At 41.3% G+C, this 26,059-nt stretch overlaps 1 protein-coding gene and 1 long non-coding RNA gene across 3 annotated transcripts in view; one reads left to right on the top strand and one right to left on the bottom strand.

The window, feature by feature from the left end:
* LOC143185633 (uncharacterized) overlaps positions 1–26,059 on the top strand; it is a 130,172-nt gene that overhangs the window by 99,175 nt on the left and 4,938 nt on the right. The gene's annotated exons all lie outside the window — the stretch shown is intronic.
* Positions 19,049–26,059, bottom strand: part of Glurib (Glutamate receptor IB) — a 245,088-nt gene continuing 238,077 nt past the window's right edge. The window contains 6 exon segments of the mRNA XM_076388781.1: positions 19,049–19,572; positions 22,754–22,828; positions 22,903–22,923; positions 22,926–23,149; positions 24,592–24,836; positions 24,924–25,122. Of these exon segments, the coding sequence (XP_076244896.1) occupies positions 19,184–19,572; positions 22,754–22,828; positions 22,903–22,923; positions 22,926–23,149; positions 24,592–24,836; positions 24,924–25,122 (1,153 nt within the window). The 3' untranslated portion in view covers positions 19,049–19,183.

Below are 26,059 nucleotides of genomic sequence, written 5' to 3'. Positions count from 1 at the left end.
AACTCGAAACAATTGACGGAGGTATGCTTGAAGTATTCTTAGCTTGACGTACCGAGGAAGTTTGATCTTTTCAGTCTCGACACAAAAATAAAGAAAGTTGCTTAAGCCTTGACCCGCCGTCACATACGTAGCTCCGTTCTGTTGCGAAAAGAAAGAAGTTCATCCAACGTGAAATTAATTAAAACTTCGTTAACGGTCGACATGCATCCTTTTTGGGCGTTTCGTAGCACGAGGAGTCCTCGTTTCGGTACACGCGATTGCTTGTTGTCGAACTGGGGTGAGTTTTCACTGATTCTTATTTTACCATTCGTTTCATCTTTTCCTCGTTTGCTCTTTGACGAAGAGCGCAAATGATAATCCCAAAAGCCTCTGCGATGGCGTGTAAGCTGGATTCGTTCGGGTTCTGGATCAATGATTTAGATACTTATCTATCTTCGTTCCAGGATATTCCTGAAATCCAATCAAGAGTTTTAATGAACACAGTGTTCTTAAAGACTTTGAAATTTTTGGCTGCTGGTCGTCATGGTACTTTGTGAAATTAGTCTTTGATTATCATTTGTGTCAACTGCATTTTAAAATTCTCGTGTTTTATTTTACGCGATGTAATTATACCTCAAGTATATTTTATTCAATAATTAAACCGCTATTGTAAATTTCTGTACAATTTAAACACAGTTTCTCCATTACTGGAATGCTTTACGTATCTCAATATTTGAAATATCAATATAAATTAATGAATATTTAACTTTCAGTATTTTCCATATATAGATTGCTTTTTTAAAATTACACGCTGATGACCGTATGCAATATCATCAATTGAATTTTGAATAAATATGCATCGAAAGTAGATTGACATGCATCGAAAGAAAAAAAACCGATTATATCGATTCCAAGTAGATGTGTGCGAGAGGAAGTCGAGAATACATATTTAATAAAATAATATTTAATTTTTGTATTCCAACGTATCGATTCAAATAAATTCACGATATCTGCGGCTGCATGACTTTTCCAGCACCGTGATTTCCAGTTGGCTGGTTCCTCGCAACATTCACGAAAATTATCAAGTTCCCAGGCGAGCTTCCGTCGGTGAACGTTTGTCACGGTGATTCACGTAATTATTTAATTTTGTAGCACCGTAAGGACCCGGGTAATCGGGCGATCCAGCAACGCATAATTCAACGCATTGAGCTGGAACGATGCCATTTTGCCAGACAATTTCGCGCAGCGAGACGCGAGAACTCGCGTGATTATTTACCCGCCCCTAATGGCGGTCGCCGCGCGAGAATATTAAGAAGCGCATAGCCGAGCACGTAGCCAAATATTTCTCCGACTAATTTACGTGGCCGTGGTTTTCGTTTAATTTGAACGTTATCGAGCCCTCTCTCGGTAATCCCCTGACGATTTCCACAGCTAAAACTGTGCAACACTTTCCACGCTGTATCTCTGTGCTCAATCAACGCTAACCGTATATACATGAAGCGAGATTTCCAGGCACAAACGCCGCGATATTCGAGGTTCTGAACGGCGCAAATATTTGCATAGTGGTTTCGAAAGTTTCGTATATAGAATACAAAGTTTTGTACCGGTTATAAGTGTTCGCTATTAGTAGTTTGTGTTAGGTTTGCAGTATAATATGGTAGATGAATGTTCAGGTATTTTTCAGGCTATCTAATTTCTGGAATTTCGAATTTCTTTATATGTATTACTTTGGGAGCTATAGTGACTGTTTTTAGGTTGCTAGTTTCAGATTATTTAATTTTTTTCAATGGAATGATATACAGAAATCTATTCTCTTCGTTTCGTTGAATTTAATGAGGTATCGTTTATCAATATTATTTTTCCTGTTTTCCTTAGAGAAATATCAAAACCATAGATGTAACTCAGGAATATTTTATTCTTGTCATAATACATTAATGAATGTAATTCTGTTTACGTATTCATGAATTCTCTGTATAAATACGCGCAACATTTTACGTTGAAAAGTCGTTCATTGTAACTCTTTGAATATGCAAAACACACAAAAATACTTCAAACAAGTAATGCAATATCAAACAAGTGCTATCCAGAAATACAAAATCGCTTTGCACAATATATCTTCTATATTTCATCAATACATTGTTATCAAAATATAGAATGAGTTATAGAAACATAGAAACTCTAGTTTAAATTCCTCGAATATTGTCCTCATTTCGTTAATAGTACCATAGAATATTTACGTACCAAATATTATAGTTTAAACATAGCGTGGATAGGTGACGAGTCAATCGCTTCCAATATTGAATTGCCGAAAGAGCCACTAATCATTCAAGCATCTGCCACTCGCGACCCCTCGCCCCGCCGCAATGTACGCGTGTAATTAATTAATACTCGAGGCTCGATCGAGACCTTACGGTTAATTATCGCGGCCACGATAATCCAGGCGCTTTCGCGAACGCCCGACAGCGGATAAGATGGCTTTCGAGCGAGCCACTTCGTGGGTAATACGATTGATCGACGCCGTTAACAGAGTAACGGACACCGTGGGTATAATTCCATTAATTGCGATTGCACTATCTCGCCACTACGTTCATTTGCACGCGTTCGCCACGACAAGAGTATATTAATTAACCACGTTACGACGGACGTGCCTCGTCGTCGCAGAAACGGACTTACTCTTGCTTAATATTTGGAACGGTGGTTCCATGAAATTTACGGGGTTCAATGCTTGAGAATGGGGTGAATCTGCGTGGACTGTAACGGAGGCGAATCCTCTAGTCACTGATGTGATTTGGATAACCAATGTGAATGGGCTGTTTATTTGATCCATTTTAATATTTTCGTTATTCCATTGCTGTTATTTAAATTTTAATTATAGGAACTTTAACATATAACAAGGATTTCAGCTTTTGAGCTATGGTAATGTGGTATGAAAAATATGAAACTAGTATGGTGAAAGAGATTAGTGAATTTTGAAATTGTGAGAGAAAATAATTTTTAGGTGTAGAGTATACTTAGTTGAATCAAATAATTATTTTCTAAGACATAGTTTCATGGCATTAGTACGCGTTAGATGTGAAGGTACATAGGATGAATGAAATACCTTGTGTGGTCAGATATTCAGCTAGTAGTATAACTCTCTGTGCAGTCGGACGCCATCTGACTGTGTAGTATGACGTTCTCATTCCTTACCTAATGCGCAGGAGACATTACGACTTCGCTTATTTACGGTCAAATTTATTATTCACATTCCACATAGTCATGGGATAATTGAACTAGCTCTATCTCTCGGTGTACTCAGTTACAGTATAATTATAAACACTAATAGTTATTCTAACATCTCTAGAACTCACTAATCAAATTATCTTCAATTTTAACATGATCAACAATCTCCACATTACTACACAAAATTATATCAAATCTACTCTTTTATATTACACACACATAGTTATAATACACAACTATCCAAATAGACCAAATACATACAAAACGTCCCAGCGAAGAAACCACTTCGAAAACATCTCAATTTACCATGAAACTCCACAACTAGTTTAAGCATAAATTCCCAACAATAAGTCTTGAAGCAGGTCTCTTACAAACCCAGATACTTCGTCTCAATGTATTCAAAAGGAGCTCACGGAAGCGAGAAGGACTCACGAGAATCATCGTGACTGAATTTCGTTCCTCCGAAAACGAGGAGCCCTCGTTACACACAGACGCGGGAACGACAAAGTCGACTACCGTGAAAACGGTTAAAAAATCTCTCCATCGTTCGAAATGCCCAGGGCGGGGGATCCTCCATTCAAGCTGGCGTGCAATCGCCAGAAAGAACGTGGTCCTCCATTCCGCGGATGCCCGCGAAATTTCCCAGCGATCGTGAGAGTATTGCGTTCGTCTCGCGAGTCGTCGCGCGATGCAATCTCTGTTCGGCGAGTAAACGAGAAATAAAATGAAATAAACGTCGGTGTACGCGACGACTAGCGAGGGTTGGTTCTGCTCGGTCGGTTGCGTCGTCAGTCGTGCTGACTCCTCCGACGAGGCGTTAAGACACGACCAGGTGTATTACCTTCGTAAGTATAATACTGCTTATTCATGCCTCCTTGGCGTTCTTGAATCGCTAGGTTACACAACCGCACAGACTCACACACGTGTGTAACACCTGAACAACGACGGGGGCGCGCGAGTTCACGCGCACACAATGAAGGGCGGCTTAGTGAATGTGAGAACGTACACGATGCTCCTCCTGCTCATTCATGTGTCCTCGAGTGCCGAGATCCTTATGTACACCGCGCCTTTCATCGGCGGATTTAATTTAGATTCGCGCGCGTCGCGGCGTCAAAGAAGGAAAGGGAAATGAAACGAACGAATCGCGGGGAAAGTAAATTAGCCTGTAGTCTAATGATGCGGCGGAACATCGAGGCTTTTAATATTGCTGAATGGCTGCGCGGGTGGCCGAGAAGCGGCTTTCAAATGAGGGAAGGATATGGAATCTCTGAGTATTTATTATTTTTATTACCCTTTCATTAAATTTCAGTTCTTTGCGAATTTTGTGTGTCACTTATTTGAAGTTTGAGCAAGAGTGGAAGGTGAAATATTTTTTAGTAGAAAATATAGTCTTATGTATTTAATAGCAACTGATAATTTTAAAGATTTTACAATTTTTTTTAAAGACATATACCCTCGTTCAAAAGTATTAGCACACTTACTATCTTCATTGTACTTTCACTTTAGAATATAGATAGTCAATGGTCAGAGATTTTAAGGGGTGATTCTACATATCAAAATAAGACGAGATTTTGCTGTGTTTGACTTGAAACTTATTCTACTTATCTCTGTGTTCTGACTTGGAACTTATTCTACTGTGGTTACTATGTCTGACTTAGGACTTATTCTACTGGTTTTACTGTGTCTGACTTAGGTATAAGAAGGTATGAGAAAATGAGTAAGAGCAAAAAGGAAAAAATCACGATCAAGCACGAAAAGCGCTACATAGGTACACGACCGATATCATTGGACAGATTGGGGCTTGGAACCAATAATAGTATTATGATAGGGCCTGGTGATAATATTAGGTTCCATAACTTCTCTCCGTAATTCGTACCTTCGACGAAGTAAGAAAGCGAAAAGGATTTATGGGACAACCTAATAAAACAGTCTAAGGGTCTTAGATGTGTGTGATGCAAAAAGAGCCACCGACGTCAGTCTCTCACTAGAAGTTGAAGCAGCGTAGTGATCGTGGAATACTTTGATTAATTCTTCCAAAAGATATCATTCTAACTCCTATTCTTGCTCATATTTCAAGTCAGTAGTAATCTCGAAGTGTTCATAATGTCGAAAGTGAAATATAGTGTTCGAAAGAGTATATTGTTCACGCCATCACTAACAGCTCGTCAAGGAACGAGGTAAAAGTAACGATATTTGACAGTACTGAATCAATTGAAAGTGGAGAAGACGTGGAACAAGGAGGTGCAAGATCGCATTACTAAGAAAATATATTTTCCTCCTCCGCAGCAACGTCACTGCGCCATCCTATCAGGGTCGCGAGGCGGCGTGCTAGGTGGTAATTGCCAATTAACTGTAATTAATTCATTGAGCCAAGTGGCAGTGATCAAGCCAGCCGTATCTCCGTCCTCAGGAACTGGTCGTAACGATCGGCCCGGAAATACGATTCGGCAATTTAAAGGAAACCGTTTATCAATTTACATATTTCAAAGAGCGTTTAAGGTAACCGTTCCATCGATTGTTGACTAATCTATATACATCATTCGTGGCGTGAAATTTATTCCTTCTCTGAGCCCTTTTACACTTGAAATTCCCAACAAATTGCTTCACAAATTCAATGACCGCAACGCTGAAATGCTTTTAAATCATACAAACGAGTTAACTTCGTAATTTCGTTTTTAATACATGGAAAGCTGGTAATTTTTCCGATTTTATTTTTCGGTGCTAATAGAGAGCTTGAAATCTTGGGAAAAGGTTTTAATAACCAAAAAATTCTTGAATTACTTATATTGACCCTCATATTGAATTACTGAATAATTGAACTAATTTGAATTACATTTCATATTTCTCCTTCTGTATTATACCTCGTTTGAACCAAAAATATGGAACAATTTTTATCGCGAATATCCGAGGAGTTAACCTTCTGAACTAGCTCCCCTGAAGGGTGTTCCTTGGAATAAATCCCGTTAGATCGCCAGAGAGCACAGCAAAACCGACAAGGATTAAACAGGATGAATTGCTCGCAATCACTCATACGACTCGAGATACAAATCGCCCAAATTTTGAATCCCCATCGTTGGTATAAATTTGAAAGGAACGCTTCGCGCCGATCAATCACCCGCGTCGCACCTATTGTTCCCGCTCAGAAAAATGGTTGCTCGGTTTCAACGGTCGTCGACTATATTTAACGGAGTAGATCGAGGTGGGAGCGAGTAAGAAGACGTTTGCGCGAACGATTCAAAGTATCGTTAGGGAGGCGGAAGATTGAAGTTCCAGCCTCGGCTTTTCTTGCATGTTTTTTACGCCCGAGCACAATGGAACACGCTTGGATATACGATCCTACGTGTCTCGCAACCTAGTTTCGCGAATCATTTTGCTTTTACTCGAAAGTCGATCGTTTCTCTCTGGTGTCGTTATCAGAACGTCTTCTTGTTTTTCCTCTCTCGCGCAGGCCGATAATCGAGTTTGCAGTTGGACAAGGATCGCGCGGGAACGCGATCGTCACCGTTTCCACTTTCCTGGGGACTCATTCTCGACTTTGTCCTCTGTGAATATTATTTCATCCCTTGTGTAAGTATAATAGGTGCTTTATTGTTCAAGATAATCGGGATATACCGTTATTCGGATCGGCTTTGAATTATGCGACGTAAATTTCGAATGCCTTTAGTGTCTTGTGAATTTTTAAAGCACTGAATATTTTAATGATATTTAAGATCAGTTATTGTCCTGATACAATCCCCATTCATGCAACAATCTCTTATGAGAAGAGCTTTCGGAATATAGGGCTCACATTTTATCAAGCTTTTGACAGTTTGTAGATTTCATCAAACTTAATAGGTTGATATTATGTTGTGTGTAGTGGGTAAGATGATCAATAGTTTATGATATTCAGAATTATAATTTGTTCTGTAGGTTTTATCTGTTTGAAAGGAATAAAGTATTAAAAATTGCATATGTTAAAAGTTGAAAATTTGGCCACATTTTCAAAGTAGTAAAGGTTCATTAGAAAATGAGAGTTGCTAATGTATGAATATAATTCCAAGAATGATGAGGGAACTTTGTATAAACATTTACCTCGTGGGACTTTGTTTCTAAGTTACGTAGATTCCTCGCTTTCCAAATAGTTCTCGAAACCGTCTTGTGAATTTCAGAGGACCTTGCCCTATTCAGAATGAATTCCATCAGCAGTATGAAACCAAACCTCAAAGATTGCACCCTCTATAAAAACGCTCCTCCAAAATGTAGAGCATTCGAGTAATGAAGATTTGTATAACAGAACGTGCTTATTTCCCCCCAATTCTCTATTTGACACCTAGTTTCTAATTTGGGCCGCGGAATATCCAACCAAGAGAACCGGAAGTACCTTTGTCTGGCTCTTGAAGCGGGATCCAAGCACGAGGAAAGAAAAGACGCGAAAAATAGAATACGTGGGTATATTCGTCTCTCGATTTCTCCTCGTCCCTCGCGTTCTGCCATCTCTTTCCTTCCTTCTCCCCCCCAACCCCCGACCCTCCCTCGCCGAGTTTTCTTTTCCAGACATTTCGCAGCCGCTGAAAGGAAGTGATACTCGAAAACGAGAATTCGCTCTCTTTAACCGTTGACATTCGAAATTGAAAGCAAATATTTTGAAAAAATCGTCTCGCTTGAATGGTCGGCGATGTTGAATGCCCCCGTGTTCGGCTTCCGCCACGCCACCTAACCGTTTCGAAGCCCGTGGAAGTTAAAATGCGGTATTCCTCGTTATTTCCAACCCTTTTCACCCTGTTTCAGGTGTTTTCCTTTCATTCCTTTTTTCGCCGCTACTCCTCCACAGCTTTTTCTCCACTTTGAAGACGGTAATGCACGGAAGTGGCATTGTAACCACGCGCATACCGAGTAATCATTCCTCCCGAGTGCCGATTATTTTTTCAGCGTTCACCTGGAAATACCTTGATCCTAATTAACCAGAGGAAAAGCCGCTCGAGCCAAGGGGTGGGTTATTCTGTCTTGGAAACGAGACGCGTTTCCATTTTTTCCTGCACCTTTATTTTTCTCCCTTTTTCTGTACCCTCCACGGGCCTGTTTCTTTGTGTGACAGATTTTTCGTTAGGAATCGCGACAATGATACCGTGAAAATAAAAGGTATGCTTTTGTTCGTGATTCTTTAAATTAAGGGCAGTGAATTGTTAATATTGTCGGTGAGTGAGTGTGTAATATGCACTAAATGAACTCTATATTCGTCAATTTCGTATTTATACTACTGGCGAGCGCGATTGCTTGATATGCACTACTTAAATTCTCGCAAGAAAAGATTCCACACTACGGTATGTCCATTTTGAAAGATCGAATTCCCCCATTGTACCTAAGTGTAGATACTTCAGCTTACATTATCCAACTTTTGCTCACATTACCCGATTTAACCATGTTATCTGTATTTTGTATTGCCTATTGCTCGTATTACTAATTTCCATATCTCATAGTGCCCAATTCACCATCTACTCGTATTACCCAATTATTCCAATTTCCAAAACGATTCTAGAGATATCCGATCTGACCATAGAGCAAAACAAGGCGATCCAGTCATCCATGCTGCTAGATTACAAACAACCTTGGCTAAACCAGTCACATATCACTAACCCAATTACTCGAGTATCACTCTTCAATCCTCAATTTTTATTAAATTATTTACTCAAAGCTGAAACGAATTACCTTGAAATATCATTATACATGAAAAGCTACCACCGTATCAACTTTCATTAAATTCGAGGTGAAACAGCCCCTCTCATCAAATCCTCACACGACCCTAAATTCCCAAACATTCATTTCGCCTCTCCAAATGTAGTTAATACACGCATACTCCACATTTCCAGTGTAACAGCATCACCGAGGCAGCTCCGACGATTAAATACATTTATTCTCGCGCCTTTGCCCCACTCTTCTCGCGGTTCCCTCCAGCCCTTTCACAATCGAACGAGCCGAATGCGGAGGATCGTACGTAACGTACGTAAGTAGGGATCTCTGCCATGAAGAGCGACCGGGTCGAGTTGGCCAGGATGGCAGCCATGTAAATAGGCCAGCGGCATAATTTATACCCGTCATGCCTAGAAACGGGGAGAGCTGGCGTGGGTCTGCTGGGATCCAAACTGCCGACCGAAAAGCGGTGGAACACGCACTTGTCGGATCACGACTAACACGCTCTCTGCTACTTTTTATTCCACTCCACCCTGCGGCCCCCCCGCTCACCCTCTTTCGAGAATTCGTCCGTGACGCTTCGTGTCTCTCCACGTTTTACCACACCTACAACCTGGGTTTTTATTGTCGGTTCCCCTTGCGTCGATGATGTCGAGAGGAGTTTTTTTCCTCTTCCAGGGAGAACCGTGGTCCCTTCGAAATCGCTCGTTCTTCATCCCCTCGTCCGTTTCTTTGTCTCACAGTGGAGTGTTAATCACTTTGATAGAGTCTGAGAGGTGGATTTCTATTTCTTTGGGCAAAATCAATGTACTGGGGATTTTGGAAGGTTTCGGGGTCGATTGTACAATGAATAGCATTTAGAGTCATGAGAAAAGTATAATATTGCATTGGTAAGAGCTTGTTACTATATTTAATGTATTCTAAAATTATTTAACCAAATGAATTTTTGGTAAACTTGAATTAGGGTATCAATACACGAGTTGACATCAGGAATGTATTTCTTACCATGCAGTCATCAGTGAACAGTGAGTCTATAGAGGGAAAACAATATACTTTGGAAGTTTGAAGCAGATGGTATTAATACTTACGTCTCTCTGAATGTACTCAAGAGTATCCAAGTAAAAGTTTCTGACACAGAGGTATTCAAGTCATCGAGAACTGTGTATGAGTGATTACAGCTTTGTAATTCAGAGAATCTTGACATTCACCAAGTTGCTCTCAGCTCTAACTTCCTAATATTTTAATAAACGTTTTATTTAAGGCACTATAAAACATTGCAATTAAAATGTGAAAAACAGAGTGTTAAAAATTGCCTAAAAACGAGTCTTAAACGTAGATTCTAGTAATAAATAACGAAACTACTTGTTACAGAAACCTTGAGCCCCAGAAAAATGACAGCAAATCGAGCAAAAGCTCGCAACCAAAAAAGAAACAATAGATCCCTAAAATCATAACTGTCTCGAAGTTCCGTCATAACTCCACCTCCCCCACCCCAGCATCCAGGGATTCGATACGTTTCTGCCCCATCTCCCGCGGCACAGAAACGCAAAGTCCGGTTCGCGTGGGAACTAACGAGGGCTAATTAGAATCGACTACGGGTCCGTGGATCGCGGTAGGAGCAGTTGGTAATGGAGATTAATCGATTTCGGGTCGGCTGTCGCGGTGTCATTCTAGCCGCGGCCCCGATGGCCCCGAGATGCTCTATATTCCCCCGAAATTATCCTCGTCCTCGCGCCTCCGGTTAGGGAAGCAAATCGGGTAAGGGCGGAGAGAAAAGAGAGCAACGCGTCGAACCGCGGCGTATGCGCTAAGTAAAGCGTACCAAAAAAAGCGCGCGAGTCAAAGCCAGGGAGAGCCTAGGACAGGGGGTGGCGGAGCGCTAGGGGAGGGGAGATGGACTGTGGGAATAAGGTGTATCAGGGCGAGGCAACAAACGGGCCTCGCGCAGGGGGAGGGTGAAGGAAAGAGAGGGCGCCTGCGGGTAGTTCGAGGGGGTTGTAGCGAGCTATGACGTCACCAGGAGCGTCATACAGCCACCCCTTCCACCCTCGATCAATGACGCGACCTTGCCACCCTTCTGCACCCTCCTCCACCCTCGGCGACCCCACGATTCTCTCCACGCTACCCCTCCGGGCTGAACCAACCCGTCCCAGTACTCAAAGGGGCGGCGGCTGTTTCTGCAACCTGGCAACCCTGTCTATATTTAGCATCCATTCCGTACCCCACCAGGCAGATCTGTCCGTCTCTCTTACACCCTGATCCGCTGTTTTCCACCTAGAATCTTCATCCCTTATCCCCCTTCAGCTTCCTCTCCCTCGCTCGAGCTCCCCTCTGTCTCCTCATCGCGCTGTCCTCTTTCTCCTCACGCTGTCGCGGCCTCTTTACCCTGTTGCGGCCTCTCTTCCACCCCGTCGCTCCGTGTTATTCTTCCCTTCGCTCTCTCTCTCCTGCTTGCACGCGGACCAGAAGCCCGTTCCTCTCGCGGGACGATATAAACAAGCGTTCTGCGCAGACGTCGAGTCGCGAGAGGCGGCGGCTCTAACCACGACCGCCGATCAACAGACAGGAACGAGGGAGGCCTAGCTTGCGCGTGTTCACGTCCACCAGCTGCTCCAGGAGCCGATTCAATGGTAAATCGTGACTCGGCGGGGCGATTTTTGTTCAGGCGATTCCTGTGCCTTGATGGAGAGGATTCTATTGGGTTGTCGGACGATCGAGGAGTCTCTTGTTTATGGTTGTCTCGGGAGGGATACGCGCAGGTTTTACGACGTGACCTCTATCCAGATGTAGATAAACCGGGGGACGATTCATTCTGAGCAGCAGGGCATCGATATATTTACGATGGCTCGGAATTGCCGTGGCAGATCCATCGATGGATCTTGTAAATTTTCTGGGGGATGGTCTTGTTGGTTTATTTTGCAGCGTGGTTGTAAGGGCGATCTTTAACTAAAGATCTTACAGTACGGTTACTTCGGGAGTTGGTTGGTAGTATGAGTTTAGGTTATTAAAGTAATACCTTGGGTAGGGTGATTTACAAGTGGGGAAGCTGAAATGTAGCTTTTTATTGTAAGAAGAATCTGTTGCAAGTCTTTTTTGGAATGGTACAGGAATTTTTTATCTTGGGAGGATACGAAGAATTATAATGTAAGCATTGTTGTGTTGCAAAAATTTCAGGTAATTATACAGAAGGTATTTAAGTCTTATACAATGTTAGAAACAAATTTTTTCTAAAAGAAACAGAGTTACCCTTATTTGAGAATCACTGCATTTATACTACTATCTTAACTTTTAATATATGGGTATGAAAGTATTCATGCATTCAATGATTCGTAAACTGAGAATTTTAGCTCTATCACAGTATTTTAGTTACCACATGACAGAAAAGTGGGAAAAAGTCAAAAATGCTCATCATGTCTCTCCTGTGTTCTTCAATTATTTACCCTAACTACTTATCTCTAAGCCCTACTTGTTCCACTATACGACACTGTTCAAATATTTGCAAAATGTTCCTCATTACTAGACAATTGTTTGCTCAAATACAACTCATCTTCAGCCCTTACTTCACCCACCACATAAACTCGTTTCATTATTTACAAAACATCTCATCACTCATTACACTTACTACATTATTAATCGCTAGCATCCCCCTATCTATATTACATCAATCTTATCTTCACCATCGTTCACCTCTCTAATGTTCTCATTAACATTATAAGTAACTACCTACCCTTATCCCTTCGTTTCACCATTCCTGGTACTCCCAGTCATCATTCCAAAGCGTTCACAGGAATTTGGATTTAAATCGATGCTCCCCCAGTGGTAGCCCCGTGGGTTTGTCAGCCAGCTCGAGGATCGATACGCGTTCGCGGGCTTCCCTAGGAAGTTCGTTTAAATTATCATGATTAATGTTTATCGACAAGCTCATCATAGCTGGTGTATATATAACACATCGAGAGCGGCGTCCCGTTCCGTGATTGGCCCGCATCGATCCACGGAGCGGCCGTCGTTAGCATGTGAATGAGGCAGAAGCAAGTCGTTCGAATGCAGCTCGGCTACCGACAGGATAGCAGAGGGGCGGCAGGATCCATCGATCACCGCCCATTTGGCTGAAATAATTCGAATGCAAATGCCCGTCGAATAGACGACGTCGCGGAACCTTTACGAGCGCGAGTCGCGCGATGGTCATCGCCGAGGATCGCTGGATTAGTTTTCTCGTTACACATGCAGGGTAACAAACTTGGCTGCCAGTTTCGTTTAATTTCGATCTAGGAGAGCTCCTGAGTTAAGTCGACCTGACATCATACGCTGGTTGTCTTTGAACTTGGCTTGATCTTTCATAAAGAGGATATGAGCGCTGCTCCTTCTAACGTTAATACTTTCTAGGAACTTTGATGCGGCTCGGGGAATGATGTGTAACTTGGAGATAGATTTCATTTTTGGACATGGAAAGTTTGAAATTAATATTTTAGTCAATGCAGAGTGGTTTAGTTATATTGATGTTTGAAAACGTATGTCATTTAGGGTGTTTGGAGATGTTCATAGGATTACTTTGTGTAATTTAAAAGAAAGAAATTTATTCTTTTTTACGTAGTGTGGGATCGACGGTATCAGCTTAAAGCAGTGTTAGTTTTTCACGTCATAAATTTGATGTAAATAATTTAGATACTAAACTTCAGTGGTTCATATTAGTATCGTTAATCTACTCAGATAAAGTTCTGTAACTATTGTACAGACTGAACATTATATAAGATTTAAAAAAGTAGCATATTTTTTATCATTTACGAGAATAAATGTTTACAAGACCCTTAATTTGATAAAAAAGTTAGATTATGTTATGTTATAACATAAACGTTTCTTTCAGCGTGGAATTTTTCACAAGATTGTTTAGTTTGCTTATCTTAAATTTTATAAACTCGCGGGGACTCGGTACAGTAAAGGGGGAAATTACGAGCTGTGATCCTAGAGACTGGTTATTTTTAGAAGGAAACTTGCCAGCGATACAGCGTATCGATGTTTCCCCTTTAAGAATAATTACGGAGTTAAGGGGTTAAGCGCAATATTTATACCGTGTCGTGGAAATATTTATATGCTTGTCCTTGTTTCTTTCAATCTACTATTTTGTTTACGTGTCCTTTGAAAAATATCATTTACGACGTATATTTTAGAATTTCATGTATGGCGTCATGTTACTCGCGTTGTTTAAATGTTAATGTGCCATATTCAAGGAGGGCTTACGTAGGATATATTAAAAATTTATGTTAATGGTTACAATGATTTACTGTGGCAGTGTTTCATTTTATTTCATGAAATATTAAAGAATATGCGTGTTCCTTATGTTAAGTATTAATTAGTCAGCCGCTATTGTTACTTTCTTATTTAACGCCGAAAAAATAATACTGAGATATTCATTAAACAATTTTTTATTGTTTGCATGCGTCGTAGCGGATTTAAAATATTTGTCTTTCTTTTATTATATTTATTTAATAAAACTCAGGTGAACAGTTAAACTGACGCGTTTCGAGAAACATTTGCTCTCGCATTGACGCGATTCATGTATTCCTGTCATTGTTCCCATGCAAATTTAAACTCTTTGAGTAAATAAGAAGACACGGTGATTAATATAAATACGGCATTTATCTTACTCTGTCGTGAACAATGTGTACATAGTTGAGGACACAAATTGCAAAAGTACGCCAGGATTTCTGACAAGTACCTGCATAAATCATTACGTGCGGTTCCGCACTGCGGTTGGACGATTTGTAATAGGCGACTGCATAGTTACCTTGTAACCTTTAACCACGTAAAGCTGATCCGTTCGTCACAGTGCGTCTGAGCATAACATTCTTCTTCTTCTGTGTCTAGTAACATTTCTAGAAAAACTATATATAGATCACTCGATTTTTTAAGATATAGTTGATATCAGCTTCTAGAATTTTTACTTATTATTTAAGGTTTCATGTAGCTTTCAGGTGACCAAGTTCAGAAAACTTAACTTTAGCATTCTGCTATTTGCATAAATTGACTAATTATAATATTACTACGAGATACTTAAGCTAATTTAGCTAGAATTCGTCTCAATTAAAAGTTACAAATTTCTACTGGAGATAAAGAAAACGTCAAAATTATTTGATTCTTTACGATTTTATGATTCGACGGGATACGTACACAAAATAAACATTCACTGATTACATTTAAATAAACGATCCTGTATTGTGACAAATTTGATTGGTATACAACGGTTTACAAGGGAATCGATCGTATCGTGCCACGGAATGGTACGGGAGATGACGAAGGATACTCGAATCGAAGGTACAAGCGTAATTGTTTATGCAGCGATCGGTGAAAGCGCAAAACTGGAAGACGCTGTTCCGTTCTCTCATCGTTCTCATCGTCTTTCACGGCAACCATTTAACTCTCCTCGCGTGATCTCGTCAAAACACGTGATTTACACACATTCACCGAAAATTTCACTGTTCACTCTCCTCTCGGAGTCTTCGAGCGCTTTCTTCAACGTTCCGTGATACATTGTCTGATCACGCACCAGGCTATTCTACTGGACCCCCATCAATACTCCCCAAAAACAACCCCGTTGTTCTATTACATTCCCTCCAATCATTTCCCCCCTGTCGAAGTTACTTTTCCGAGACGTTGAAACATTGACCGATACATTGAACAATTTCTGACCATTACTCCTCGCCTTTCATATTATACAAAATTAAAAAATCTCGCTTCCATCGATTACAGAAACAATCCAAGATCATCTTTGGGAACGAGTATTCATGGTTACCCAGCACAAAACATCATCAGTTTCTCCCTCGTTATTTGATCTTTTTCCTTCGATTAAATTATGGAAAAGAAAAAAAGAGTGCAGGGTGATCAGGTGGAGACAGATCGAGGGCAGTTTTTCAGGCTGCACTCATGACGATGCCGGGACGGTATTCTGGGACTGTTACACATCGTTCGTTTTCAGACACGAGTTGCTTCTTTTGGAGATATCACGGGTGAAAAAAAGGTCACGACGAACATCGACACGGAAACGTTAACGAGAACGAATGAAACAAAGATTATCGTCGCGTTTCGAATTTGGCGCCACGCTCTCTCAAAGCACTTCCCGAGTTTCGCGGCTCGAGCTGGTCTATCATTTCTCTGTCAGTCTCGAGCCGTTTCACTCGTCGATTCTCAGTGGCTCAGCATCGAAAGTGTTACAACCGTAGATCGTATATAAATGCTATCTGGATCACGCTGGTTATCATCGTAGTCGTGAGAACGTGCGGCCTTCGATCAAGGATCGCTCGAGTTTCTCTCTTCTTCCGAACCGTTCTGGTGTAATACAATTATGCGCCACGTGTATCGTTTCTTTCTCCTTCGCTCGTTTGTCTCTTCGTCTTCGTTTACTTTACATGTACTTTAACGACTTAATACCCGATAATACGCATTATCTATCGTTTATTAACCGTTGATAGATAACAATTAGTCGTAATAAGAAAATCTGGCGATATGATAGGTAGATCGGTCGCGTTCGCTGCCACGTATAAAACTTGCTCGGCTCGCTCGGCTCCCTCTCTTTTCTCGATCGTTCGATCATCCCTCGACTCACGTCGGAATTGCACGGCCGACGGAACAGGGAACGGCGAAACGGAGAGACCGCACGGAACTAAAGACACGAAGGTCCCCGTCGCGGGGTAATTGGCGTGACTTCGGTGATCGTATGGCAGTTCGTTCAATAGACCAAAAACGGGAAACTAAAGTCGCTCGAAGAACTAGTACAGGGGGCGTTACAGAAAAATAGTTTTATACGTCGCAACATGCAATTTGGCTCCGCGATACCTCCCCCTGTCGCGCTCGATGCCACGCAGATATTCGATATTCGTGATATTCTCGTGACTACCCCTGCTATTTTGTTTCTAATGGACATTGGAATTTTGCTTCTCAGGAAATCAGTTGACAATCGCAGCGGGGGAAAGTTCGCTGCGTGGAATAAGAGTTGTCTGTTCAGAGAAATAAATTTTACTGGGAATGATCATATCTTTGTTAATGTTACCATTTATGGAATAATAACCATTTCTGATAATCAAAAGTAATCATTTTTGGTAGATTATTTTCTCGAAATTGGTTAAGTAAAACCTGCTGTGTTTTGTATTTTTAACCAATTGCGGAATTTCCTTTTTAAAATGAGTAACTAAGTACTGCTTTAATTTTAAGAATAAAAAGTGTTTTTAAAATCAATGGGTTATGAATCGTATGAGTCCAGAAATTGATTTATAAATTAACGCATCTTCCCCTTCTGTGTCCATCACCAATAATTTCACTATTCTCCTATATTACACTTCTTCGTTCAAATTCAAGTAGTGAAATTTCTATCATAGTTTTCTTGTGACCACAGCTGCCTTTTAACGCAATCTTTATCGCAGGTAGCCTTTTTTATCCCATATTCAAATGCTCATCCCTCGCCAAAGAGTCTCGCGTTTCTCGCGATAATCGTCGTAGCATCGTACGTCATAGTCGGGAGAGATATCGTCTTTTGGCACGAAAAACCTTGGCCGTAAACGTCGTTCATCGAGCCAGATCACGGCGATCCGATGACGCAAGGAAATCCTTCTTCTTCCGATTACGTAAACGCGAGACGGGCCTAAAACGTCGACATGTAAAAAGTGTGCGGCTTGTCCGACAAGAAAACGGCGCTCCTTCGTCTTCTCTCGACTCGGATCGGCGCGAACTGGCAGTGATAGGTACTTCTTAATGCGTTTACACGATTAACCTATGTCCATACACCCACGCACTCTCTCGTCCATTCAAAAGTACATCGCGTGCAGCATTCAACAAACGTCTATACGTATGTATATTCATATTTATATTTTTATATATATATATATATATATATTCATTTATTTATTTATATATTTATCACACACGCAGTACTCACGCATCGATGTGATTATACACCATTGTCAGTTAAAAAACGTATCGCGGCTCCCAGTGCTGGTTATCCTTGCGCAACGGATTCCATTCTCGCGAGATCCACAAAATAGTCGTACCGAGTGTTCGCAATCAACCGTAAATCCGTACTAAAACTTAGCTGTCGCGGTAATGGTAATGAGAATAATGATAATAATAATAGTAGTGTCATCTTCACGATCGACCTTCTTTCATCGCACTTCTCACCCCCATTCGTTCTTATTCCTCATCCCCCCTCGGTCGATCCTCCTCACACAACATGTATCCATACCAGTGTACGTGTACGTTTAAGTGTGCCTGTAACATGTGTATAAGTGAACATGTGTCTCGCGCGTGCACGGGCTCGTTCACGGAAATGGCAGTTGAGTGTCTCATACGAGCTTCTTTGGCTGCACATGCACCCACCCCAGGACCATCGAATTCTACTATCGAATATCGCGACCTGTACGTCGCGGGTAGCCAGTGTGTCTGTGTCTGTAGTTTTGATTCGTTCTCCTTTGATTCGATTACAATTATATACAATGTACAAACGCGGCCAGCGAAGGCCTCCGCAGAGAGGTGCTTCCACGTCAACCCTCTGAGAGCCCTCGCGACCATCGTGACACGGCTCTGTGCTTCCGAGCGATTCCTCGGGCTTCCAGCTTCCTGGTCGACGAGGTCGTCTTCTAAAGAGACTCGACGCTCGGGCTCGTTCGCGATCGGTTCGCGTATTGGCAGTACGAGCACGGAGGAACTTCACAATTAGAGGGTGGTATAGTGGCGGGCGAAGGAAACTTGACAATTTATTTATAATCAGTAACTTCCATGCCAGAAAGTTCCATACTTATTAGTACCACTCGTCTATTCTGGGATATCTCACTCTGTACAACATACGCTAGGGTCACGCAAACAATTTTTAAAACAACGATCGTACGTCTTCCTTTATTTCCCCAGTTCTCAGAAAATAGCAAAGACAAACGTGCTCTCCGGCAACGAGAAGCTAAACAGTGTGCTCTAATTGCCTCTAGCGCAGTGAGTCAACTTTCTCACCTGCCAACACTACAATCGTCAGCTCCATCGACGTTCACCCGACCCTAGCGCTAGATATTCCACATTCCCTCCTGCAAAATTATCCTATCCACCTTTCGAACTTCCCTTCCTCCGCCACCGTACCCCTCTCTCGTCATCACGTCCGAGCCTCGACCCTCGAAACGTCCCCCGTCTCCCACGGAAACCTGTCTGATAAAGAAGCATCGAGGAAACGAGTCGCGAAGATTCGACTAGCGGCAAACGCGTTTCTGGTGACTCAGGGTTCAGGACTGGGGGTCGTCGCGGCGTGGCCTCGGCATGCCCCACGGTGGCGACAGGTGTGCTGCGATCTTTACGTGATGTACTCTGGCTTGAAGTCGCCAGGACGGCCGCTCCAGACGCCAGGCGACGCGGGCGTCCACGGCACCGCGACGTCCAGCATCGTGTTGCTCGGCCTCCGCAGGAACGGAGAGAACGGCGAGAATCTCGATCTCTTCGGGCTCTTCGGGCTCTTCGACGGCGACTCGGCGAACGTGACGCTTCGTCGTGGTCGCCTGGGCGGCGGGGGCGGAGGCGGCAGAGCTGCCATCAGCGGCGGCGGCGGAGGTGTGGGCAGGGAGATGGCGGGCGAATCACCGGAGCTGTCCAGGCTGTCGCCCAGGTAGCTTACACCTGGGTATGCGTATTGCTGTGTACCTGGTCGCCCTCGGTATTGCCAATCGCGTTTGCCGGAGCGTAGTACTGGAAATTCAATGTTTGCGCGTTTAGTAGAGTCCTCCACTCGGTGGGATCTCTTGATGGGTTGCCTCGGGGAGGGGGGCGTGTGCGTGTGTGGGTGGTTCGTGAGGTGACTGCGGATGCTTATGCTATTTTGTGGGCCTGTGAGTTGGGGTATTCTGGGTCTCTGATTTTTAGAGGAAAGAAAGATATGGAGGGAATATTTGCGTGTCTTTCTGAGGACATTTTGTGCGAGAGCAATATGGCGGCTTGTTCACGAAGGCTTTCAGCCTTGTTTCAATGAATAAATACAAGCAAATTTGTTAGAAAATTGATAGATTATATTTGATAGGTATATATCTGGAAAAAATGTGAAAATTACTATTATGTCAAAATGTGTTTCGCGTGCAGTCTTACTAGCTTTAGGCAGTAGCAGACGCACAATACCAGTACTTTACAAATTTAGTTTTAATATATTGGTAGAACTGATCTTGCACAAATTATCCGAAAAGAAAGTAGATCGAATCAAGGAAATGTTCCAAGGAAATGTTCTCTGAGGTTTCTGTGTGTTCAGTTTTTTGTTCTGTGTTCTATCAGATTTGTGAGGGCTTTTGGAAAGTTTAAGTACGTGGTTTTTAGTGATAATATGAGGTTGAGAGGTGAAAATTTTATAAACTTTTATAGTTTCGCTACGATAATACCTGAAGAGATATTACATTTTAGATATTAGATATTGAAGGTATAGGGATTTTCAATTGGGAGATAACTTGTAATGCTTTCTATAAAGAAGTCGTGAAATACTTATGAAGATTTCTTTTCTGGATGGTTGTTGAGTTAACCAGTATTGATTAGTCTGATTATTAAGTGAGGTGAATTCCAAACAAGTTTGAGGTGGACTTTGTCTATTGATTTAACAGCACACAGTGGTTCTTAAATCCCTGACAGTTTAAATTAAACGACCATTATCTACTAACTTTAGTTGAAGATGTAGTGAAAATTATTTCGAAAATTATTTTTTCAATTTTTTATGATTTACTGTCATAGGAAGACTCACATTAGAGAAACATATTCCTGTATTAATAATTTTGTAAATTATTAATTTCTACACAGTTTGAAGAACATTCTTCTTTCTAAGCAGAACTTGCAATTTTCTTTTGATTTTCTCAATATTCGGTATATTTTCCATATATAAAACTTCACTATAATTTTCCCGAAATTTTCTTCCTTGTTTTATATTTACGTAAATATTTCTGACATAAACATCCGCATAATTGGTGACAGTATGTCATGTTGACAAGAAACGTGTAGAGGGTTGAAAAATATTCTTGCCTTCGGTTGCTTTATCTGTACCTTCAATTATTTTAGGTGTCATAACATGAGGCTTCCAGTTGATATGTCTGAAAATTTGGTTTAGAGAAGCACAAAATTCTTTTATTTCCATGTTACCCTCTTATGTTTTATACAATATGTTCGTTTCAGAAGATGGAAGCGACGACAGAAGAATTCCTCGAATCTTTCGTTCGTCGTGAGAGAAATGATCTCATAAAGGCGACTTTGTTCTATCTATTGTCTGTCTAACATGTAAGCGTTGTATCTTTAGTAAGCGACATGCGATTCGGCAAACGATATTTCGCTTACACGGAATTCTACAGAATTATTCCAAGCCATGCTCATTTCTTGCTTATAAGCTGTCGTTTTAAAATAACTAAAAGAGGAAGGGGGGAATGGATTAGAAAGAAAGGAATTTCTAAGTGTATAAAATATCTAAGTGTAAACAAGTTTAATTTATTTATAATAATTTTATAGCTGTGTAAGGCTTATTATTCATAATAACTCTCTTTCAAGGGATTTATCTCTTCATTTTGTCTACATTCTCATTTTTATATCTAACTAGTGTGTGCAATTAATTTAAACTATCTCTTACAATAATAAAAAAGAGTCTTCAATTACTTGTGTTAGTAAGAGTGTTTTCTATATTTAGAAATTCATTAAGTATACAAAAATCTGAATTACTTTTGAAAACTGTGAAGAAAAAGATGTGAAAAATTGAAGAAAGTGCGAGCTGGTGATTTTATTTTTTATAAATGCACAAGGGAATAAATCACGAGTCATTAAATACATGAAACCAGCTGTGGTTGATCACTGTTTCTTTTATTTCTTCTGCCAGCCCATAGACATAGATTCTCGGTAAAGCTTAATACTCAAGCTTTCTAAATCTAAACTCTCTCACCATTCAGCCAACCACAACTGCTTTCACCACCAAATAGGCAGATTCCTCGCAGAGGAGCCATTAATCGTTCCCCGACTCAAAAAGAAACTACAGGTATACTACTCGTCGAAGCCGTGTACACAAGAAGCAAGGAACAGGAAGCGTATGCAATGGAGGCAGACGTAGAGAGGTAGAGTGAAAGAGAGAAAGAGAGTAGGAATTAAAATTAAGGGCTAGAGTACTCACATATGGTCCCGGGAAAGGCGCATGCATCCTCCGTCTAACTCTGCAGTCCGTACCACTAGAGACAAAAACAAAAGTAGAACGAAACGCGGCAAAACGAGCAAATACGTTTCCTGCATCCATCGAGTAACAAGAGAGAAAGATAGAGAAAGATAGAGAGGTAGATGGGTAGATGGAGATAGAAAATAGCGCAACACGTCCAGCCAGCCGCACATCGCACGCATGTACGTTAATATGTATGTATATATTTATATAATATCTAGATACACTGTATATCGACAGCGATCGATGATCGTCCATCGGTCGATCGCGTCTAGCTCGAGAACCCCTCCCATACAAAATTCTCGATCACTTCGTCTTTCGACCCACCGTGTACGTAAAGCGTTCACACGCTGCTAACTGCATGCCAAACGTACTCTATTACGTGTTTCTATGTATACAACGTCTGTATATGTATAGGTATCTGTATCGCATGGATATGTATGATGCACCAATTCTCGTTGCGTATGTTACACGATACATCGAGGTCGTTGGCTCGCGACTGACTGGAGAATCAAAACGTTCCTGCACTCAGCTAGCTTCTTCGTGTAAAAGCAAAACTTCAGCTCTTGAAATATGTACTGGAAAATGGAACGTTTTGTTCTACCCTCGCTAGTTCATCGCCAACTCTACGAACTCTTGCGCACTCTAATCGCGGTTTACGCGTGCGATCGTTAGCAAAATCTAAAAGTCTAAGCAATACATCTCACTCACCCGGCCATTGTCGAAATCTCGACCACCACCGATCGTCAGCCTGGCTTTCGCCTTCATCGCGTCCGATAGCGGTATCTAAGTGTAAGAGAAAGTTTCTTGGTTACTTCGATGATTGATCAATTGAATAAAAGGAATTAGGTGCTTCTTACCTTCGCTCTGGTGGCTTCTGTGTGCGATTTGTAGCAAAATTCTAACAGAGCGACCGCCAGGGCTAACAGCAGCCCGCCGATGAGGATGTAGAATATCCCTGCCACGTTGCTGAGGGATAATTCGTTCCTGGAGGCGTCCTGCTTGTCTCCGTGCCTGCACTCTGTTCTGTCGTACCACCATCGGTTCACCAGCTTCGTCAGTTCTCCGTTTTCCTTCAGAGACAGCACCGCCAGGTTTATGGAATCCCTGGAAGATTGTTCGATTCAAATTAGACCGCGAAGCTTCGCATATTAATGAGCGAGATGGTACTTTCTTCGTGGACAGTCGAGGATGAATTTTAAAATGAAAAAATTGGAGAAGTTTAGCGAGAGTACTCGGTTATACTTATATAACTTTCCAATATTTAAATTCATAAATATTCCGAAATGTAAATATTCAAATTTACTGGTTTTCAAATTCTCAAAGTTCTTAGTTTCCAAGAACAGTGTTTCTATGATTTGAAGGATCACGGTGTGCATTCAAAATGAGGGAAAATCAGAAATAGGAAACGTTCCAGAGAATCTTGGTAAAATTTAATAAATACATGTTTCTTTAATTAGTCTTCCCTGGGAAGTAAAACTTTCCTGAGTTTTATTCAACAGTGTCCGATCTTCTCAGGAGTTAATTAAAATCAATAAATTGAAATACAGTAAGATACTTTTTGAAGTGGAGAAACGGGTTGAAGCACGTATGGATGTGGTGAAATCGATGTGTCTTTGGCTGTTCAATTACAAATTAAAAGTCATCTCGCGAACAGAACGAAGCGGGAGTGCTCGAGGGCCGCGAGATCGAAATGGTAGTCGAATCGACAAGTAGAACGGGTCACCAGCAAGCCCGTCCCTTAAGCTCGGTAATGATACGGAAAAGCGGGTATACGAGTTTTTCTATGCTAATTGTGTGTAATGACGTGCTGCGTTTCAAGAGGGGGAGATCGAGAGCGGTGGAATTTTAAAGAGTCTCAACAACCAAGAGGGAAAGATGCCTCGCCACCCCTTGGTGGCTACAAAACCTCGTTAATTACCCGTTCGTATGGAAGAAATAGGTCGAACGCGTATATTCATCCCCTGGCTAGATTCGTCTGCTATATTTATCGAGATGTACGCGGATGGTCTCCTGCTTTACTCGAAATTATCGACTTTATAGAACTTGTCTAATTAGTGGTTATTCTAATTCGTTAAGAGCTGAATTCTGGAGTCAGTTTTCATTTTAGAAGGAAAAAGGAAATGTCTGAGATGCAAAAATGTGGTTCCCCTGGCAGGAGTTAATGGCACTTTTTGCTGGGAATTTATTCAGAGGTTTTTGAAAGTTTCAAACTGGTTGTCTATATATGTTGAGAAGAGTATTAATGTTTTTTAGGGGTAAGGAAATATTTGATGCATGTAAAAAGTTACTAGTTTTTGGTCGAAAATTAGTAGAATTCTATGAAGTACGAATATGAAGTTCAGTAGCAAAGACGGGTATCCAGGATTAATTTTCAAAAATACTATAGTTATTCTAAAATAAATTATGAGAGAAAGTTACAAATCTATTTCCTAGGAGTAAGGGATTTTCGATAACCAAAAGGGTGGCTCCTTTTGTTTTCAGGGGTAGAAAACAAAATAAGAAGTATTACAAGTTCCACCTATGCCAGATAAATAATTAAAGTTTACCTTAGAGGGGATCCCAGAGGCGTCGCGACGCCGAAGCCCTTAGCGTCAAGGTTTCTGCCCACTTTCATTGTATCACACGGCTCCCTCTCGTTGATATACTCATTCTTGGGGCTCTCGATCAAAAGAGCGTATTTACCTTTGCTAGTTCTCACCCTTCGAATTCCCTCATCATATGTCTTAACGAACACATGTTTTCGTGAGTTCATGAACTCCCACATCTTACTGTAGAGGTTGATTTGCGATTTCTACGTTTGGCATAAAGGTAATATATTTTTTAATGGAAGCTTTTCCAATTCTTCTACGTATCCTGGTATTGTTCTTTAATTACTTACGCGAAAAAAATCCCAAGTGGATCCGTGGGAGAGTGTACCATACTGCACTTCTGTCTGTGAAGCCAAGTCTTCCGGCGAGTTAATTGGCGCGACCATCCTCTCGACTGTCAAAAAGGCAGCCAAGTTCGCCGTGTAAGAGGAGATGAGGATCAGAGTGAAGAACCACCAGACGCTTCCAACTATGCGCCCTGATATCGATCTGTTGAGGGTAATTCAGAATAAGTGTTATTAAGCAATCATGATTGATCATAGAACAAGTAGCAATTCAGAAACTGGGTAGTTGTTCTCTAAACATATTAGCAGAGGATTCGTTTACCTTGTGTTAAATTCTATGGGGAGCTGATTTGTTATCAAAACTACTTTGTTAACATTAGATAAATTTTAATTTGGAATCTGGAATCAGTTTCTTTCTCTAAATACTTGCATAGAATTTATACATTAAATATGTATCATAAATTCTCAGATAAATCTTGCCTTCGTTAGTGCAATCAGGACAATACTCATTCATACTTGTCAGGTTAATTTTCTTCGGGTAAACAGCTTAATCCTATTCCATTTTTTCGGAACATAAAAACACTAACCCAAGTCTCAGGAATCATACTCCAGTAAACTATACAATTAACTACATAATTCCAATAACACTGGCACACAAATTCTCCATACTTCTTCATTCACATTACACGTTTCAAGCTGTATAATAATGACGTATAATAATGCTGATAACTTCGGAGAATGGAAGCTGCTCCACCGTCTTTAAGTAAATGAATCTCTTCTCTCATTCATTTCTTCGTTATTCCTCTTTGTGTTATCACAGAAAATCATTCGTTCTCTCTTCCTGCCTTCTTCTCGAGGAGAACCTTGTAATCGCATTACACGGTAGGTCCGACAGATATGACAGTATTTAATAACGAAACTTTACGTCCAGTCTGCGTGGAATCGCTGTCTGCCTTGTAGAAGAAGAGAGTCGAGGGTGGTGGACATAGGGGACAGAAGGTTCCACAAAATTTACAATTCATATCGTCGCCGCGCGAATATTTAAACCATTAATCAAGGAGGCTACCGCGATGGGGTGGCACGGTGGATACGGCGAAATGTAAATTAATTGAGACCCAGTTTTGTAGTGGCCGAGACGGCGG

This window comes from Calliopsis andreniformis, chromosome 2 (assembly GCF_051401765.1).
Source record: "Calliopsis andreniformis isolate RMS-2024a chromosome 2, iyCalAndr_principal, whole genome shotgun sequence".
Classification (NCBI taxonomy): domain Eukaryota; kingdom Metazoa; phylum Arthropoda; class Insecta; order Hymenoptera; family Andrenidae; genus Calliopsis; species Calliopsis andreniformis.
Note: the sequence above shows the minus strand (reverse complement) of the source record. Positions and strands in the feature narration are given on the sequence as shown.